Raw genomic sequence first — 20,791 nt, 5'->3', positions numbered from 1 at the left:
AAAAACAGATACCGATAAACTTTTTAATACTGAAACATTTTCCTCTTTTCTTTTTTACCTCTTGATCCCGCGGTACTTCAACTGTTTCTGAATCATCATCATGTTTTCCTCGGGTGAACCGAGAGGAGAGATGTGAGTTGGTGGGTTTATAAAGCATGGCGGATCGCATGAACTCCTCTCGCTCACGGGAACGTTCCCATTCTGTCATGCTGGAATCTAGACAGCACGCCAGAGCATCTGTAAAAAAAAAGACAGAATTCCAATGACTATTCTGTACATATTGCAACAGGAGTACTTAAAGGGTTATTGCACTAATTGGCCTGGTATAAAAGTGAGAGCCTTCAGGTTATGAAATATATACAGTACAGACCAAAAGTTTGGACACACCTTCTCATTCCAAGAGTTTTCTTTATTTTCATGACTATGAAGGCATCAAAACTATGAATTAACACATGTGGAATTATATACATAACAAACAAGTGTGAAACAACTGAAAATATGTCATATTCTAGGTTCTTCAAAGTAGCCACCTTTTGCTTTGATTACTGCTTTGCACACTCTTGGCATTCTCTTGATGAGCTTCAAGAGGTAGTCCCCTGAAATGGTCTTCCAACAGTCTTGAAGGAGTTCCCAGAGATGCTTAGCACTTGTTGGCCCTTTTGCCTTCACTCTGCGGTCCAGCTCACCCCAAACCATCTCGATTGGGTTCAGGTCCGGTGACTGTGGAGGCCAGGTCATCTGGCGCAGCACCCCATCACTCTCCTTCATGGTCAAATAGCCCTTACTTTCAAAGTTTTCCCAATCTTTCGGCTGACTGACTGACCTTCATTTCTTAAAGTAATGATGGCCACTCGTTTTTCTTTACTTAGCTGCTTTTTTCTTGCCATAATACAAATTCTAACAGTCTATTCGGTAGGACTATCAGCTGTGTATCCACCTGACTTCTCCTCAACGCCACTGATGGTCCCAACCCCATTTATAAGGCAAGAAATCCCACTTATTAAACCCGACAGGGCACACCTGTGAAGTGAAAACCATTTCAGGGGACTACCTCTTGAAGCTCATCAAGAGAATGCCAAGAGTGTGCAAAGCAGTAATCAAAGCAAAAGGTGGCTACTTTGAAGAACCTAGAATATGACATATTTTCAGTTGTTTCACACTTGTTTGTTATGTATATAATTCCACATGTGTTAATTCATAGTTTTGATGCCTTCATAGTCATGAAAATAAAGAAAACTCTTTGAATGAGAAGGTGTGTCCAAACTTTTGGTCTGTACTGTATATAAGCAGCTCTGACAGGGGTTTTCTGATGACAAAAAACACCTTTCAAATTTTCCCTACTAGGGCATGTGGACATTGTACTGAGGGGTGCTTTATAAGCAAGAGTGAAGAAATACAAAATAAGCAGTCATTCTCAAATATTCGGGCTGACACATGTAATACTACATTTCCCCCTCTAGAGGCGCTGCAGAAGACTTCAGTAGATAATGGTAACCTCCACTTGCAAAATCTTGCAGTGTCTCTCATATTAAATCAGTTACAATAGGGCAGTGGCGGCTAACCTCCGGCACTCCAGCTGTGGTGAAACTACGACTCCCAGCATGCTCCATTCATTTCTGTGGAGTTCTGAGCACAGCCAAGGAAGTGTGCATCTTGGGTGTTGTAGTTTTACCACAGCTGGAGCGCCGGAGGTCAGCCATCACAGCAATAGGGCAATCTCTTTAAATTATTGGTCATTGGTACCTTTTTGTCCCGTGTGAAGGCTCCTAATGTAGTTTTCATATCTCTTTTGCTTTTCTGGATTTTTATCAAAAGGTCTAAACTCTTCAGCATTCTCTGGCACCAGTCGTCTGTCAAGCAGAGCTTGCTGGGCCTTGTTGTCCTTCTCCGCTACGGCAGAGGACTCAAAGCGCTTCTTTAAAGCCTCTTGCGCAAGTTTCAGGGCCTTAAGTCTCTGTTCGTCCAGATTCTGCTTTACATCTCGGATTCGTTCCCTGTCTTTCTCGGAAAGGAGCTCCAGCACTGAACTGGGTCCTAAATAATCACACACAAAAATACATTAAAAAAACTAAAGAAACACCCATAATCGTAACGACAGCAAATTGACCGGTGTCCACCTCACTCACCCTGAAGTGGAGCTTCTCCCAATATCTCCCTTCGCTGGGAAGAATCAAGTTGGTGTCTGCTGGTCGGGTGCTCCTTGACAGGTGCCACACTGGGTTTCGAGGAGGATCCAATCATGGACTGAAGAATGGCAGAATTCTGACTGTTCTCAGCAATCACGGGTCTAAAATAGTGAACGGGTCTGTAATCCCTCGGGAGGTCAGGAGCTGGGTAAATCTAAGGACGGTAAAAGACATTGGATGGAAAGAGTAATGGAGACTGATTCTCTCCGAGAACTGGTTTTCGAGCAGATATGAACCAGCAAACCTGAAGTGTAAAGCATGGGGGACAGTGCAATAGCCTGAGCCTCTAATTAGGTTGAGTTCACACTTAGACAGCATAGCTAAACTATAGTATAGTGTTTCAGAAAGCAGATCATAGGGATGCTGGGAGTCAGACCCCCACTAATCAGATATTGTCAACCTATCCTGAGGATAGGTCATAAATATTTAAAACCCCTTTCATTGTCAGACCCCTACCTATTTTAAAGGGGTTCTCCAGGCTTTTCTAAAAACCCGGCAGCCTTCTGACCTGTGCAGGCAAGATGGTTTTCTCAGTACTTGCCCCTCTGTCGATTCTGCCGTCTCTGCGCTCATGTGACTGCCTGGACTGGCTGCAGCGTCTTCCGCTCAGGTCTTGACCAGATGTGTTCCTGAATCTTCCTTTTTGCAGCTGGATGGGAAGACTTAGGAACACATTCAGTCAGGACCTGAGCAGAGGAACCGGCACACAGTCCAGAAAGTCACATGAGCAAGGTGGAATCAGTGGCACCATGGAGGGGTAAGTGCAGAGGAAACCATCTCATCTCCACAGGGCAGAAGACTGCCAGACTTATACAAAAGCCCGGAGGATTGACGATATTTAGATAGATCATGATAGCATAAGGGCTCATGCACACAACCGTATGCCCTACGAGACGTACAGTCCGTGAGCGGGCCATATGTCCCGGAGCGGATTACATCGGGAGCGCACAGCATCATAGGTTACTATGATGCTGTGCGCATCGGGCCGCCCGCGGGGCTATTGTCCTGCACTCATAAGATCATAGGAGTGCGGGACAATAGCCCTGCGGGTGGCCTAATGCGCACAGCATCATAGTAACCTATGATGCTGTGCGCTCCCGATGTCTGCCGCTCCAGGACATATGGCCCACTCACGGACCGTATGTCTCAGAGGGCGTACGGTCGTGTGCATGAGCCCTAAGAAGGAGCACATTGCAATCCTTTAGACCAGGGATGCCCAACCTGCGGCCCTCCAGCTGTTGCAAAACGACAACTCCAAGCATGCCTGGACAGCCTACAGCTATTAGGGCATGCTGGGAGTTGTAGTGTTGCAACAGCTGGAGGGCCGCAGGTTGAGCATACCTGCTCTAGACTCTAAAGAATCACCTACCTTTTTAGATGGAGGCGATTGCGTCGCCAGACAAAAGCCTTCCAGCATTTTGCCGATATACTCAATCTCTTTTGAAGAGCCTAAAAGAAGAGAACAAAAATCAGAACTTGGTCAAGTATAAAAAAAAAAAAAGTATAAACAGTGAAAAAAGGAAGAAAAGGGAAAACAACAATATTTCTAAGAAAAACGCATCAATGGTGCAAGCAACGAGAGAGCAGCAGCAGCAACATAGAAAGTTATCCAGCAACTACTGTGTCCTATGGTAACATTGACCGGGGCACATAGCTGAACTACAGCGGGGGCAGAGGAGGCGACCAAGGGAATTTAGGGAATAGGTGGACTGCAGAAAACAAGTTACACTTGGGGGCAACTATGACAATGTAAAAATATATGAAAAGGACAGCACAAAGATTGTTCTAAAAGTCTTTCTATACCTAGACCTGTAACTAAGGACAAGGAGACATTTTGGTTTCATCATCATAGACAGGATTCTTTACTGTAAGAGCAGGGAGACTATGGAGCGCTCTGCCCGAGGAGGCGGTGATGGTTGATTCATTGTACAGGAGGAGCCGGGATGCCTTCCTTGAATGTAATATTACAAGTAATAAGTACTAGATTACTGGAGACTGGATGTGGCGTTAGGGATTTATTCTGATAAATAGTAGTTAGGAAGGAATTTTACCCTAATACCGGACAACTGGCGTCCAACTCATGAAGGTTTATTGCACATTAGGCTGATAGGGTGGACTTGATGGACATGTCTTTTTTTCAACCTTATCGGCTACGTAACTATGTAATGGTCACCTAACTATAATTCAGGAGAATATCATACTTAGGGCCCATTCAGACGGCCGTAGTGCTTTGCGGATCCGCAAAACACGGATACCGGCCATGTGCGTTAGGAAATTTGCGGACCGCACATGGCCGCAACCGTAATAGAAAATGCCTATTCTTGTCCGTGATTGCAGACAAGCTCTAGATTTTACCGCAGAGCGGAACTGTGTGCTGTCCGCATCTTTTGTGGCCCCATTGAAATGAATGGGTCCGCACCCGTTCCGCAAAATTGTGGAAAGGATGCAGACTCATTCATGCGGCCGTCTGAATGAGCCCTTACTTATAAGAATACGGCCTTTCATAGCGCAAATACTGCAGTAGCGGTGAACGGAATGAGATTTTAAAAAAGGTCATCCGCACGCTGTGGAGAGTGTCAAGTACGCACACAGTTTCACATGTGTGGATTTTAAATCCACAGCACGTCAGGGGCAGGAGATGAAAATCTACTATTAATCTGCACTGAAAACCACAACAAAATCTGGCACAATTTCTCGTGGATATTTTCCGCACTTTTAGCATATCATTTGCAAAAACACTGACTTTGATTGACATACACATGAACTGCCTATAGGTGGCGCTGGAGAGTCATTTTCTCCCTTCTGGAGATGAGCACTTTGCAGAATTCTTCTTCTACGAAGCATTGTGTATAGATGACCCCCAACTATTAGCCTGGCTACAAACACTGTCTACTGTGATGTCCGCGCACTGATCTTTACGGACTGTGCGAGGCATCATTTTCCCTATGCTGGTGGATTCGCCCGCAGATTACATAGGTCCTAGTGTTGGGACACCCTGCGATTAGCAAGAACGCCTCTAACAGCAAAGAGATAACCCAAAGTGGACAACCCCTTTAAAGTCTCCACAATGAGTTGGATCACATGGACATCACAGGTGGAAGGGAAGTTCTTCACTCCAGCTCCACTAAGCAGCAGACAGTGGCTCTTGCTTTGTTACAAGGTCCTCTATTGACTTCAATAGGCACATAGCCTAGAAAACCTAGAAGAGTATCTACAGGAAGGAGTAAAAGTAGAACGGGAGAAGCTAAACTGAAAACCAGTGCAGGTGAAAATGTCTCTGGGCAGCTCTAAATAATCCCGGCACACAATGGCTGGATGTGCATCTCTTGCTTAGTTTCTGGCAAGGACGGGGTTAACCCGACAGCCGTGGTTTATGGAGTGGATGTAAACAGGAGGACACGGCAAACACTGCGCTGCCCACAGCTACGCAAACAAACACCGCGGTGGGCACGCCCCTGTTGATACAAGCGCTTGGCACACAGCATTCGCCAGTCTGGATGTCTGTGAGAGAAAGAGGCTGTCGATAGATGACCGCCCCGGCCGCAGCTGCCGTCATACAATATCCGCTTCTCACAAATATCTATCCCACAAATACCGGGCTGAGGCGTGGAAAGTAACACCTCTAATGGTTCTTTTATCACCATACTATGGGGGTCATCGATCATCAGATATATGCCAGTTTTCTTGCGTATATCTGTCATAGTTTTCGCGCAGAGGTTATTTGCAGCGCAATCTGCGACTTTTCCACACTCATCCGAGGTCTTAAAAGAAGAGGAAGTGACACCAGAATCTTAAATGCCATTCTTAATAAATGACCCCCTATGTGTTTATTTTAAATATTTTTATTTTACTATTGAGTATATAATTAGCTCCTCTCACCTCTCCTGACAAGTCTGTTTTAGTAACTACTTCCCCATGTAATAAAAATTCTGGAGCATCCATTCTTATTCCTCTATTATTCCTGCTACAAGTTATTTTCACGATCATAGAGGGTCAGAAGTCGGACCTCCACCTATCACATAGTGATGGCGTATCCTAGCAATATGCCATCCCTTTATAACATGGGAATAACCCCTTAACCATTGAGACTCATTGGTTTTCACACGAGGTGTATACACAAGCCATGCGATTTATTTGTATTTTTTAATTATGACTAGTGTTGAGCGAACTTGTGTTTTAGGGTTTGCTACAAATGCATCAAGACTAGACAAACATCTCTTAAAGGCTAGGATATGCCCCCATTCTCTGAAAAGGTGCGGGTCCTACCTCTGGGACCCGCACCTACAATGAGAATGGAGCGGGGAAATGAACGGAGAGCGCAATGCGCATGCGCAGCCGCCCTCCATTTATTTCTATGGGGCCGCCAAAAATTTCCGTCTGCCCCATAGAAATGAATGGGAGCAGGGGCCGCGTGTGCACGGTGCGCTCCCATTCACTTCTATTGGAGCAGCGCTTGGTGGTGGACGGATCCCGGGAAATCCGGGGCCCTCCAGCCACAGCTCTCCCCACTCCGTTCTCATCCCTCCTCTGTGACCCGCACCTATCAGACAATAGGGACATATACTAGCGATATGTCCCCATTGTATGTGATGGGAATACCCCTTTAACTAGGCACATCAGCAAGCCAAATCTCTCCTCTGTTTGCTACAATGTATCAGTGCAGAATCAAAGGAGAATTGAAGAAAATATGTGTCTGCTGTGAGCTACGGTGTTAATTATTACCTTTTTTATTCTTATACTCTTTTGGTGCCGTCCATCCAAATAGTCCATCTCCAGTCTCCTCCTCCCGCAGGACCGTGTCGTATTTTGACAAGGGGTCAATGCGGTAAATATCATCATCATCATCTTCCATTGCACCAACACCAAAAGCCTGCCAGACACCGAGGAAACGTAACAACAAAATAACATTATATGAGAAATTCAGCCCCATAAACACACATTACAGATCTAGTGGATGTCAAGCATCTTACCTGGCCAGAGATCCCGACCTTCCTCCCTCTGCTGTTCCGTACGTCACCTAGTAGACTGCTTGTCTTTTCAGAGGCATCGCTGAATAGATTTACATGCGTATCAAAAGAGCCAAACAAAGCCTGATGAGGATTGAGGCCCCGGTATCCCAGCCCATGGACATTGTCTTTTACTGTGAAATCGATAGGAGTCACATCTTTGGGAGCAAATGTAATATTCTCAGGTACGTAGTCATCCTCTTCATCCTGTGGGTCAGCAAAGCTGAAAGGTCACAGTCTTCTACAATAACCACCAATAAAGAGTTTTACATTTTATAAATCTAGAACTAATCTACAGAAAAAGTTGAGTCACTATGTAAATAGACTGCAGAAAATACAAAGATCCCGAGTTACATCCTGTTTTATACTCCAGAGCTGCACTCACTATTCTGCTGGTGGAGTCACTGTGTACATACATTACATTACTGATCCTGAGTTACCTCCTGCATTATACTCCAGAGCTGCACTCACTCTTCTGCTGGTGCAGTCACTGTGTACATACATTACATTACTTATCCTGTACTGATCCTGAGTTACATCCTGTATTATACTCTAGAGCTGTACTCACTATTCTGCTGGTGCAGTCACTGTGTACATACATTACATTACTTATCCTGTACTGATCCTGAGTTACATCCTGTATTATACTCTAGAGCTGTACTCACTATTCTGCTGGTGCAGTCACTGTGTACATACATTACATTACATATCCTGTACTGATCCTGAGTTACATCCTGTATTATACTCCAGAGCTGTACTCACTATTCTGCTGGTGCAGTCACTGTGTACATACATTACTTATCCTGTACTGATCCCGAGTTACATCCTGTATTATACTCCAGAGCTGCACTCACTATTCTGCTGGTGCAGTCACTGTGTACATACATTACATTACATATCCTGTACTGATCCTGAGTTACATCCTGTATTATACTCCAGAGCTGCACTCACTATTCGGCTGGTGCAGTCACTGTGTATATACATTACTTATCCTGTACTGATCCTGAGTTACATCCTGTATTATACTCCAGAGCTGCACTCACTATTCTGCTGGTGAAGTCACTGTGTACGTACATTTTATTACTTATCCTGTTCTGATCCTGAGTTTCATCCTATAGTATACTTCAGAGCTGCACTCACTATTCGGCTGGTGCAGTCACTGTGTACATACATTACATTACTTATACTGTACTGATCCTGAGTTACATCCTATAGTATACTCCAGAGCTGCACTCACTATTCTGCTGGTGCAGTCACTGTGTACATACATTACTTATACTGTACTGATCCTGAGTTACATCCTATAGTATACTTCAGAGCTGCACTCACTATTCTGCTGGTGCAGTCACTGTGTACATACATTACATATCCTGTACTAATCCTGAGTTACATCCTGTATTATACTCCAGAGCTGCACTCACTATTCTGCTGGTGCAGTCACTGTGTACATACATTACTTATACTGTACTGATCCTGAGTTACATCCTATAGTATACTTCAGAGCTGCACTCACTATTCTGCTGGTGCAGTCACTGTGTACATACATTACTTATACTGTACTGATCCTGAGTTACATCCTATAGTATACTCCAGAGCTGCACTCACTATTCTGCTGGTGCAGTCACTGTGTACATACATTACTTATACTGTACTGATCCTGAGTTACATCCTATAGTATACTCCAGAGCTGCACTCACTATTCTGCTGGTGCAGTCACTGTGTACATACATTACTTATACTGTACTGATCCTGAGTTACATCCTATAGTATACTTCAGAGCTGCACTCACTATTCTGCTGGTGCAGTCACTGTGTACATACATTACTTATACTGTACTGATCCTGAGTTACATCCTATAGTATACTCCAGAGCTGCACTCACTATTCTGCTGGTGCAGTCACTGTGTACATACATTACTTATACTGTACTGATCCTGAGTTACATCCTATAGTATACTCCAGAGCTGCACTCACTATTCTGCTGGTGCAGTCACTGTGTACATACATTACTTATACTGTACTGATCCTGAGTTACATCCTATAGTATACTCCAGAGCTGCACTCACTATTCTGCTGGTGCAGTCACTGTGTACATACATTACTTATACTGTACTGATCCTGAGTTACATCCTATAGTATACTTCAGAGCTGCACTACTCACAACTAGTGAAGCTCTGAATGCAGCTTTTGAATACAGGGAGTGCAGAATTATTAGGCAAGTTGTATTTTTGAGGATTCATTTTATTATTGAACAACAACCATGTTCTCAATGAACCCAAAAAACTCATTAATATCAAAGCTGAATATTTTTGGAAGTAGTCTTTAGTTTGTTTTTAGTTTTAGCTATTTTAGGGGGATATCTGTGTGTGCAGGTGACTATTACTGTGCATAATTATTAGGCAACTTAACAAAAAACAAATATATACCCATTTCAATTATTTATTTTTACCAGTGAAACCAATATAACATCTCAACATTCACAAATATACATTTCTGACATTCAAAAACAAAACAAAAACAAATCAGTGACCAATATAGCCACCTTTCTTTGCAAGGACACTCAAAAGCCTGCCATCCATGGATTCTGTCAGTGTAAACGCTTGATTGTTCGATGATCACGCTTCAGAAGCTTTGCAATTTTAAGAGTGCTGCATCCCTCTGCAAGATATCTCACTATTTTTGACTTTTCCGAGCCTGTCAAGTCCTTCTTTTGACCCATTTTGCCAAAGGAAAGGAAGTTGCCTAATAATTATGCACACCTGATATAGGGTGTTGATGTCATTAGACCACACCCCTTCTCATTACAGAGATGCACATCACCTAATATGCTTAATTGGTAGTAGGCTTTCGAGCCTATACAGCTTGGAGTAAGACAACATGCATAAAGAGGATGATGTGGTCAAAATACTCATTTGCCTAATAATTCTGCACGCAGTGTATAATACATTACTCATGAGAACTACTGATTTGTAGCAGCACTCTACTCGGAACTTTCCCATTTGCAATTGCGTTAATTCTGGTAACCTACCTCAGATTCTTCTGAGCCTGTAGGAGGCAGCGCACAACCATACTTCTTCACATTACCTTCTGAAAAGCAAAAATAACACTGTATATTCTACTGTATAATAGATTCAAAGATAGCCTTAAAGGGGTTATCCGAGTTAATAAAAAAAATAAAAAAACACTTAAAATCCATCAGGATATACATATAATTTGGTTAAGCTTGATTTCATCAAGTTAAAACCCATATTTGCACCTTTTCATGGTCCGGTCATTGCTGTGTTTACATGCTGAAGTACATGCTGAGGGGGCGTAAAACAACAAAGCCTGAGCTCTGCCTCATGAATATTTCTGGGCGTGAACAACCTGACCTTCCCCTCCCCCTGCTTTGCACTTTGCAAAAAAAATAAATAAATACACACACAGGGCAGAAGACCTCCCTGTCACATTGCAGCTGCACAGTGTAAGTTATGTTATTTTTCATACATTTCTTTCATGTTTGGTTTTGTTTCTAGTCTAAAAATTTTCTTTCTGTTATTACAGTATATCAAGGAGGACGTATTTGCACTAATTCCAAATTCCGTCACCATAGAAAATGAATGGGTCCGCACCCGTTCCGCAAAATTGCAGAACAAATGTGGACCCATTTGCGGATTTGTGAATGGAGCCTAAGGCTACTTTCACACTAGAGGCAGGATCGATCCAACAGGCTGTTCACCCTGTCGGATCCGGCCAGCCGCTATTTTGCCGTGCCGCTGGACTGCCGCTCTGTCCCCATTGACTATAAAGGGGACGGTGGTGGAGCTATGGCGCAGCACGGCAGTGCACAGCGAGCGGCCACTTGACTAAAAGTCCTGGATTTTCGACTTTTTATGGTACTTTCACACTAGCGTTAGTGTGATCCGGCAGGCAGCTCCATCGTCGGAGCTGCCCGCCGGATCCGCCATTCAGTGTGACAACTGACAGCATTTGTAGACGGATCCAGGTGCGGATCCGTCTAGAAATGCATTGCAATAACGGATCCGTCTATCCGCTTGCCATGTCGATGGACGGATCCCTCTTGCAGTCTTTTTCACAGTTTTCATGTTCTGCGCATGCGTAGACCGGAAGGGCAGATCCGTCCTTCAGTTGTTTTGCAACGCCGGATCCGCAAGGCAGCTCCGTCGTCAGAGCTGCGTGCCTGCTGGATGCGCCGATCAGTGTGACAAGTGACAGCATTTGTAGACGGATCCAGGTGCGGATCCATCTAGAAATGCATTGCAATAACGGATCCGTCTATCCGCTTGTCATGTGGATGGACGGATCCCTCTGTCAGTCTTTTTCACATTTTTCATGTTCTGCGCATGCGCAGACCGGAAGGGCGGATCCGTCCTTCAGTTGTTTTGCACGGCGGATCCGCAAGGCAGCTCCGTCGTCAGAGCTGCGTGCCTGCTGGATCCGCCGATCAGTGTGACAAGTGACAGCATTTGTAGACGGATCCAGGTGCGGATCCGTCTAGAAATGAATTGCAATAACGGATCCGTCCAGCGGCACTGTCAAATAGCGGCAGGGCGGATCCGACAGGGTGAACAGCCTGTCGGATACGTCTTGCCGCTAGTGTGAAAATATCATTAGCATTATCTGTATCTAAGCAATATCTATATTATTCAAACATATATTCAATATGGATATTGCTTAGATAAATCCATATATTGGTGGCAGATAAGGATTTTATATAGCTGAATAATGATGATGATGATCATAATGATGGCCAATTATTTATTTATATTACCCAAGGGGTGTTGAATGTGTACTAGTGGAGGGGGGGGGGGGGGGGGACCAGGGCTGTAATAACGATCCCCAGATGCAGAGGGGAACGTTTACAAACTGACACCTCTAGCCCCAGTGAATGCAGGAGGGACAAACATACCCTGTGCTGCTGGAGAAGAGATCGCATAGCAGAGCCGAGGCAGTGACAAGAGCTGGAGGGGGGAGGGCACCAGAGGCTCTGACGTCTCGTTTACAGAGCCTGGACACTCCCTCAAGCAGAGAGAAGCTTGTAAACGGGACGTCACCAGCAGAGCAGGCTTACTGACGTCAGGTGTAACATGACCCTGAACTGAACTGGCCAAACAGTGATAGATAGGTGATGAAAGTAATTTTAAGAATCTTTCACTGGTCTACAATAAATGCAATTAGAATAGATTTATTTAAGTCGGATAACCCCTTTAAAGGCACCTGTCACCTTTAGTTGTTGCCTTGACACCTGTATTACCCAGCGTACACCTGCATCTCATCATATTAAGATTGGGAAATTAAGCGGAAGTGCAGTGATACTAGAATAGTCTCACTGAAGAGGAAAGGATGCTGTAACAGGTGGGCCCTCAAACGCAGCTAAGTTATTCACGTTTATGGGTGTGCTTTCCTCCCTATCTACAGCCTGTGTGAGCTGCTCTTCTTGGATGCTTTCCAGCCTCCTCACTTTCTGATCTGCCATATACAACCTCCTTCCCTTCCCTCAAGGTTGGACATAGCAGTGTGGAAGGGGAGGAGTGTGACAGCAGAGAGAGGAGTCGGAAACTGGAGCAGAGCTCTATTGGATATATTTCAGATTCAGCAGAACCACCAGCTAGGTGAAGGACTGCAGAAGCAGAAGACTATTTAGAAAGCTGCTGGAAGCCAAATAAAAAACATTTAAAAAAAAAAATCTGTGCAATGGTGTCCATAGCCTTTACATTAATGAAACTTTTATCAGACATTCTGGATTACCGGATGGATGCATTATAAATAGAAGCACATTGTTATAAGCCACTTTTTCTTCTGCAAACATGCTGAAAAACAGGTTACACCACAGAAGAACCTGATGCATTCCTGTCACATGAGACCTGTTAATAAAAGCAGCTGAGATTCTGCGAGACACAAGTAAAGATATGACAGAGCGTGGCCTGGAATTACTTTCCCTGTGTAAACAGATCGCTCATGTCCTGCAGGAAAGTATTAAGATTTGATTCTGATGGGTTTATGTCTCTGTAATGTTACTTGCGACTGAAGGCGATCGATGAGTCAGAGCAGGAATTCCTATGCATCTATAAAAAGGAGCATTACAGACTCACAATTATACATTACCGATAGCTTTATGGCCGAGGTTTTCCCATAAAACTCTGTAACAATGTGCATATATTTATAATCACCCTAAAAATGACATAAACTGCCTGTAAAACTTTACTGCATACCTTTTACACTTAAAGGGGTTGCCAGTTATAAAAAAGGACCTAATTAAAGGTTATATCGGATCCTCGGGTGCGAGGACTTGTATGTGCTTTGGTTCTGAGGTGCCGCATGAACACCCCGTATGGAAAGGATGTACTGGAAGAGGAAAATCCATCATGAAAATCCTTATTTGTGGTCATGGCTTAGGGGGTACTGGCTCTCCTTAAAGGGGTTATCTGCCTTTTTTTTTTATGGTACCTCCTTCATGTGATTTATTGATAATGTTCCCTGGTGTAATTACATGCCGAATGTATGGCACGAGATCCGGGAAGTTCCTGCAACCTAATTACACCGAGGAGCGCAGCGCTGGCCTGGCAGAAATGTGTTCAACACTTTCGCAAAAATCACATGGAGAGGGGAAGGGGGGGGGCATTAAATTTTATTTTTTTTTAATTATAACCGTTTTTTTTAACCACTTTTAAGCTGACCAACTGTGTATGAAAGAATTATTTTTAAATGGTGGCACTAGCGAGATGGTCCTTCTCTTTTTGCGTGGTCATGTGCCGCATGGTACAGGCGTAGCATGTGCCCCCATATGGGGTCTAGTCCAAGTTTATACCACCTGTAAGTTGGTTTACTTTGTGCTAGAATTTTGCACCAAAATAATGGCGCACATGGTAGCATCTTAAGCTACAGCCCTTGGGTGAGATTACAAAAACTGGTGCAAGACAACGTGAAGCACGTCATGTAGGCCAGTATTTGGTGCAAATTACTCCAGAATCATGGCACATTTTGACTAGTAAATGTCCCCCACTGTGTTTATGGACCTGCTTTTTGTTTTTCTGTTTGGACAGAGGAGCAGAAGCACAGAAAAAAAATAAAAACTGAGCCGGACCAGCAGCAGAACCAAATAGACCCTACTGTATGTAAGTCATCATTTTGATGGGAAGAACTGCACGGCATGCTGAGCTATCCGATTTGGGAGGAGGCGCGAACAGGGGATAAATTCATGCTTTCAGTATCGCTCTGCTTACCAGGTTTTTGCTTCTGAGCTCTCCTCTTTGTCCTGGGCCCCACTCCTTGCCCTTCTTTCCACCCCATCTGCCGCAAAAGTTGCACTCCCATTGTGATCCTGAAAATAACAGAACAGCATAGGTCACCATAACAAAAAAAGGAACGGTCTAAATTAGGCGCATTTCTGGCTCAGACTGCAGCACAAATGTCCTTTTTGCGCCACAATCTGCGACTTCTCCCAGCTTACGTAAGGGCTAAAAAAGGGGAATTTACAATTTTCTATGCCTGTTTTAGGTGTAGAAAATGGTCTCAATGTAAGACAGCTAGGAGGCTAGAAGTCAGGGAGGATCCGCCGAAGTTATGTAGAGGCCGGCGCCTCTTCACAACGGCAGCGGATCCACCGCCAAGTATAGGGGTTATTAAGATCGGCGTCTAAAACACCGGTCTTAATACATGTGCCCCTTTGTTCTTTTTTCACAGCGATTGTGATTACAGGCTTATTAGAGAATTGGTATATTTGCTGTTGTCTAACACAGAATTGCATTAAAGGGAACCGGTCATCAACTTTATGCTGACCTCGCTGAGGACAGCATCAAATAGTGACAGATATGCTGATGTCAGCGCTGTGTCACTCATGAGCTAAAAGTAGGTGGCTGCGGAGAACCAGCATCATAATCATTACAGCCCAGGCCTTGAGAAGAGTCACATCCACCTGAGAAGAGTCCTGGTTATTCCTAATCTCCTGCTCTCTCACCCATCTGCTGATGATTGGCAGTTCTCTCCTAGAAAGAAAGCGAGAAAACTAGGTAGAAGACTGTCAGTCATCAGCAGGTGGGACGGAGAGCAGGAATTTTTGAACAACCATGACTCTTCTCAGGTGGCCGTGACTCTTTTCCAGGCCCAGTCTGCAATGATTGTGATGTTGGTTCTCGGCAACGACTTACTTTTAACTTTTAAATGACCGCTGAAATCAACTCACCTGTCTCTACTTTATGCTGCAGTTAGTATGGGCAGCATAAAGTTAATGACATGAAACACCCAGAAACTCGCTGATAAACCAGCCACAATGCTGTGTAGGGCTGGCTCAGCTGAATGTAATGATACTATCACTTAGCGATTCATTGCTTCATTCTGGAGAAAAGGGACTTTCAACCCATATGTGAGATGTTAAGAGCAGCAAGGACAGGCCCAAGCCACTCTGAGCACTTTTGCTCCTTTGTCAGCCCCTGCCGTTGCTTCTTGATTGACAGGGCCTGGTCCCTAGACAGTCATCTCACCTGGCCCTGTCAATCAAGGTGTCGGAGGGGCTGGAAGAGGGAGCAGGAGGAGCATGGGTGCACACAGAGTGGCTTGGGCCCGCCCCCGTGGCAACTTACTGCTCATTTGCATAGCAATTGAAAGTCTCCAACGAAGCAGCGGATCACTCAGTGAAAGTTACCAATACATGAAGCTGAGCTATTCAGCAAATGAGAGGCTCAAGACAGATTCTGATAACAGAAGTCTATTAGGAAGGTTCTGTATGTAAATGTTGCTGTTACACCTTAGAAAGATTTTCGAGTGGATGCCTTTGACGTAAGCCACTATATAGCCATACAGTGGCATATGTCACTGTGAAGTGCTCTCTGCACTCAGCTGCTTCATACCCCCATCCCCTCCGCTTAAAGGGGTTTTCCAGGCGTTTAATATTGATGAACTCTCCTCGGGATATCGGTGGGGGGTCCGACACACAGCACCCCCGCTGATCAGCTGCATGAAGAGACGTGCCGTCTCCTGTCTCTCTTCCTGCTCACCGCTGCTATATCGACAAACCCTGGAAAACCCCTTTAATGTTCCCATGCATGCAGAGCTATTAAAAATGGTGAGGGATTCAAACACAAATCATTAGAAAGCTGCAAAATGTTACAATGATTACACTTTAGACACAAAACCGTTAATCTCCTTTAAATTTATGGACAGTCCCTTTAAGACCAGTATGACACTGATAATGCTGGATCCTTTGCTGACATGATTATTAACATGCATCGTATGTTGAATTGATATAAAGGTCTATACGTACTTTCCTGGCGCTATTAGATCTTCCAGTATGGTGGCTCCCGGGATTGGTGCCGTGACTGATGCAAGCTCTCTGGCTTTTTCCCGTATTCGGTCTTTAGTTTTTGACGCAAAGTCATCCGTAGTCATGATCTCATTTGGAGCTATCCCAAACTCACCGAGATCCTGTAAGTCAAGTAAAATTTTAATAAGGACTTGGGGAGGAGATAGACGATGCAGATCTCATTACACTTGGGGAGACATCTGTTCTTCACTATACACATATGCTCTGCCTACGAGACGTCAATGGTGGCACACAAGCAGCCACCGTCTTCCTTCTCTTTAAGGCTGCATTCACACGACACGTTCGTTTCAATGGGGTCACAAAAGATACATCCGTAGTTCTGTTCCGCGGCACCGCAAAAATATAGAGCATGTCCTATTCTTCTCCGTAATCGTGGACAAGAATAGGCATTTGGTATGTAGCGCCGGCCATATGTGGTCCGCAAAATGTGGAACACACGCGGCCGAATCCGTGTTTTGCGTATCCTCAATTTTGGGACCGCAAAACACTTACGGTTGTGTGAATTTAGCCTGATATATGGGACCCACGGATGTATAACTAGCTAGCCATATAGACCATTTATAGGCCTGGGAAAGCAATCTCTGTGGGAACTGTGATCGGTGGTCTCAGAGTAGCTGTGTCATATCAAAACCACTTTACATACGACATATTAGGGCATATGGACATCATAAAGGGTCCCCTCTCAGAACCGCCTTCTATGAGCCTCAACAGAGAGCTACTATGTAGAAATGCCTGCCATTGAATACTATACATTTCTTACAGAACCTGCTGTAGTTCCTGGCCTCCAGCCTTCCCCAGCAATATCAGCTGTTTTCTGGGGGTGCCAGGAGCTGGACCTGGGTCCACATTCAGAAAGGGGATATAATGGGACAACACTATGAATCAACAAGTCATTGTGTCCGTTTAATACCTCATCATCCATATAATCCTCCGGCCTATTGACTTGCTTTTCGGACCTCCCCTGCCGTGAAGATACAAATGTTGATGGCGTCCAACCTAGAAAACAAGAAAACAAACAATTACCAATGCAGCATATGCCAATCTGACAACCTAAAGGGATTGTCCCATCATAAGAACGTGTTCCCTATCCACAGGAATCAGGGGGGTCTGACTGCTGTGTGTAACGGGGATAAGTTGTTATGGCCGGACAACCCCTTTAAAGCAGAAAACATTTCAGAAAGTCGTCTTCAGACTCTGCCCATTATAGGATACGACGATTCACCTTCTTTTGAGCCAACTGTGTTAAAGTATCCAGCAGAAAAGCCTCCGGTGAAGGCGCCATGAAAACGTTTGTAGCGGCCTTTCTCATCTTTGACGGTTTGATCCTGGAGAGGTATGGGCTTCTTGGGCTGCTCTCCTAAGAAATACAACACATTACATGAGATGTTATGAGAGAATTACAGCACAGGCGGATCAATGGGGGGGGGGGACAACAGTAGACAACAGCTGCAGCGGTGCAATAACGGGTACAGGCCCGTCAATGAGCTGAATGGGGTGTCAAACCTTTCATGCAAAAGGAACACTCGGGCTAGTACTGCTTAGGTAGCTCTGCTGCAATGGTTATAAGGGTAAAGGAGGTATTTGAGGGCATGGAATATGTTTATTGATGGAGGGGTACCACGGCTAACACAGGTTACAGGAGGGGTACCACGGCTAACACAGGTTACAGGAGGGGTACCACGGTTAACACAGGTTACAGGGGGGGTACCACGGGTAACACAGGTTACAGGAGGAGTACCATGGGTAACACAGGTTACAGGAGGAGTACCATGGGTAACACAGGTTACAGGAGGAGTACCATGGGTAACACAGGTTACAGGAGGAGTACCACGGGTAACACAGGTTACAGGAGGAGTACCACGGGTAACACAGGTTACAGGAGGGGTACCACGGGTAACACAGGTTACAGGAGGGGTACCACGGGTAACACAGGTTACAGGAGGAGTACCATGGGTAACACAGGTTACAGGAGGAGTACCATGGGTAACACAGGTTACAGGAGGAGTACCATGGGTAACACAGGTTACAGAAGGAGTACCATGGGTAACACAGGTTACAGGAGGGGTACCACGGGTAACACAGGTTACAGGAGGGGTACCACGGGTAACACAGGTTACAGGAGGAGTACCACGGGTAACACAGGTTACAGGAGGAGTACCATGGGTAACACAGGTTACAGGAGGAGTACCATGGGTAACACAGGTTACAGGAGGAGTACCATGGGTAACACAGGTTACAGGAGGAGTACCATGGGTAACACAGGTTACAGGAGGAGTACCATGGGTAACACAGGTTACAGGAGGAGTACCATGGGTAACACAGGTTACAGGAAGGGTACTATGGCTGATAATGGTTACAGGAGGGGTAACATGGTTGGCACAGGTTACAGGAGGGACACCATGAAAGGAGCAAGCCATGCAGGTCATAGGAAGGGGCACCATGAATGGTGCAGGTCATAGGAAGGGGCACCATGAATGGTGCAGGTCATAGGAAGGGGCTCCACTACAGGCACAGATAATAGGAGGAGGCAAGCCGAATAATACAGGCCATAGGAAGGGGAACTATGACTGGCACATGCCATAGAAGAGGCAACCATGACTGAAGCAGGCCACAGGACAGGGCACCATGACTGGTGCATGCCACAGGAGGGAGCACCACTACAGGCACAGATAATAGGAGGAGGCATGATGAATAGTACAGGCCATAGGTGAGGGAACCATGACTGGTGGAGGCCACAGAAGGGGCACCATGAATGTTGCAGGCCATAGGAAGGGGCACTATGACTGATGCAGGCCACAGGAGAGGGAACCACACCTGTCACAGGTCAGTTGAGACACCACAGTTGGCACACGCTACAGGTGGGGGCACCACGGCTGACACACGCTACAGGTGGGGGCGCCACCGCTGGCACACGCTACAGGTGGGGGCGCCAACCGCTGGCACACGCTACAGGTGGGGGCGCCAACCGCTGGCACACGCTACAGGTGGGGGCGCCAACCGCTGGCACACGCTACAGGTGGGGGCGCCAACCGCTGGCACACGCTACAGGTGGGGGCGCCAACCGCTGGCACACGCTACAGGTGGGGGTGCCAACCGCTGGCACACGCTACAGGTGAAGGCACCAACCGCTGGCACACGCTACAGGTGAAGGCACCAACCGCTGGCACACGCTACAGGTGAAGGCACCAACCGCTGGCACACGCTACAGGTGGGGGCACCAACCGCTGGCACAGACCATTGAGGGGGGGCACCTCAATATTTAGGAGCAGGCTTTGCGTCCAATGCAGGGGGCACTATGGTGCTGTTCTGGCGGTATAGTCCTGATCTGGGACAGAGCTCAGGTTATACCAGGGGTAGGCAACCTCTAACACTCCAGCAGTTGTAAAACTACAACTCCCAGCATGCATTCTTGCTCTGCTCCTCTCATAGAAATGAATGGAGCATGCTGGGAATTGTAGTTTCGAAACAGCTGGAGTGCCAAAAGTTGCTGATCCCTGGGATACACTATCCCCCATAACTCCGCAGAGCACAGCAGCTGCTCCTGGCAGGAGACACTCATCTCAGGCTCTTGTTTATTGTTAATATTGTGTTATAAATAAAGAATTGCAAAAAAACAAAAAAAAAAAACAAAAAACTTTGCTTTCCCCTCCTCCCTGTCACCAACGCTTCGCCCACCATACGGCTACAGCCAAGTTATCAGCGAAATGCCAGCTCCGGTGCATCTCAGAAGTGTCCCCGATCCGCAGGGTCCCCGGCAGCCCCCTCCTCACCCTCTTCGTACGGCTCCAGAGGTTTCCCGTAGGTGACAAAATCTTCCTCCCCATCACTGTCGTGCGCCGCCATCTTTCCTATACAACTACGGACACCGAGCGGGGACAAAAGTCCACCATGTGATTCGCTCCCTAGGGCTGAGGGGCGTTCCTATGGTAACCGACAAGGCGCTGGGCCAGGCCTGGCTGCTTTCAGTCAGGGCTGGCGGCTGTGAGGCTGCAGCAGGGTAATTACCCGCGTCTCTGACTGAAGCCGTGCACTCTGTGGCTGTGGACTTGGTTTAGTTTCGTTGCTATTTACAAAGTCAATGGGGTTATAGCTGAAAGAAAAAAAAACACATAAAACATATCATACCCTCACAAATTACACATGGCTGCCCACTGCGCCAATGTTTTTTATATGCTCCTATTGGAGTGCCCCCACATTGTCTCCAGAAGAAGCCAGAGTGCCCCCATAATAACAGTATGCATTACCTCCATGGTGCCAGCCCCGGTCACCCCCAAATATCCA

At 45.8% G+C, this 20,791-nt stretch overlaps 1 protein-coding gene across 2 annotated transcripts in view; it reads right to left on the bottom strand.

The window, feature by feature from the left end:
- GPATCH1 (G-patch domain containing 1) overlaps positions 1–20,384 on the bottom strand; it is a 33,506-nt gene extending 13,122 nt beyond the window's left edge. For both annotated transcript variants that reach the window (XM_040410123.1, XM_040410124.1), the window contains exons 1-12: positions 20,281–20,384; positions 17,733–17,867; positions 17,421–17,506; positions 16,451–16,611; positions 14,415–14,512; positions 10,220–10,278; positions 7,157–7,399; positions 6,909–7,056; positions 3,556–3,635; positions 2,127–2,340; positions 1,744–2,034; positions 59–237 (exon numbers count right to left, since the gene is read on the bottom strand). In XM_040410123.1, the coding sequence (XP_040266057.1) occupies positions 59–237; positions 1,744–2,034; positions 2,127–2,340; positions 3,556–3,635; positions 6,909–7,056; positions 7,157–7,399; positions 10,220–10,278; positions 14,415–14,512; positions 16,451–16,611; positions 17,421–17,506; positions 17,733–17,867; positions 20,281–20,353 (1,767 nt within the window). In that variant the 5' untranslated portion in view covers positions 20,354–20,384. The remainder of the gene's footprint in view (positions 1–58; positions 238–1,743; positions 2,035–2,126; positions 2,341–3,555; positions 3,636–6,908; positions 7,057–7,156; positions 7,400–10,219; positions 10,279–14,414; positions 14,513–16,450; positions 16,612–17,420; positions 17,507–17,732; positions 17,868–20,280) is intronic.
- Positions 20,385–20,791: the final 407 nt, after the last annotated feature.

This window comes from Bufo bufo, chromosome 10, assembly GCF_905171765.1.
Source record: "Bufo bufo chromosome 10, aBufBuf1.1, whole genome shotgun sequence".
NCBI lineage: Eukaryota > Metazoa > Chordata > Amphibia > Anura > Bufonidae > Bufo > Bufo bufo.
The sequence above is the reverse complement of the archived record's forward strand: the minus strand, read 5'-3'. Positions and strand labels throughout refer to the sequence as shown.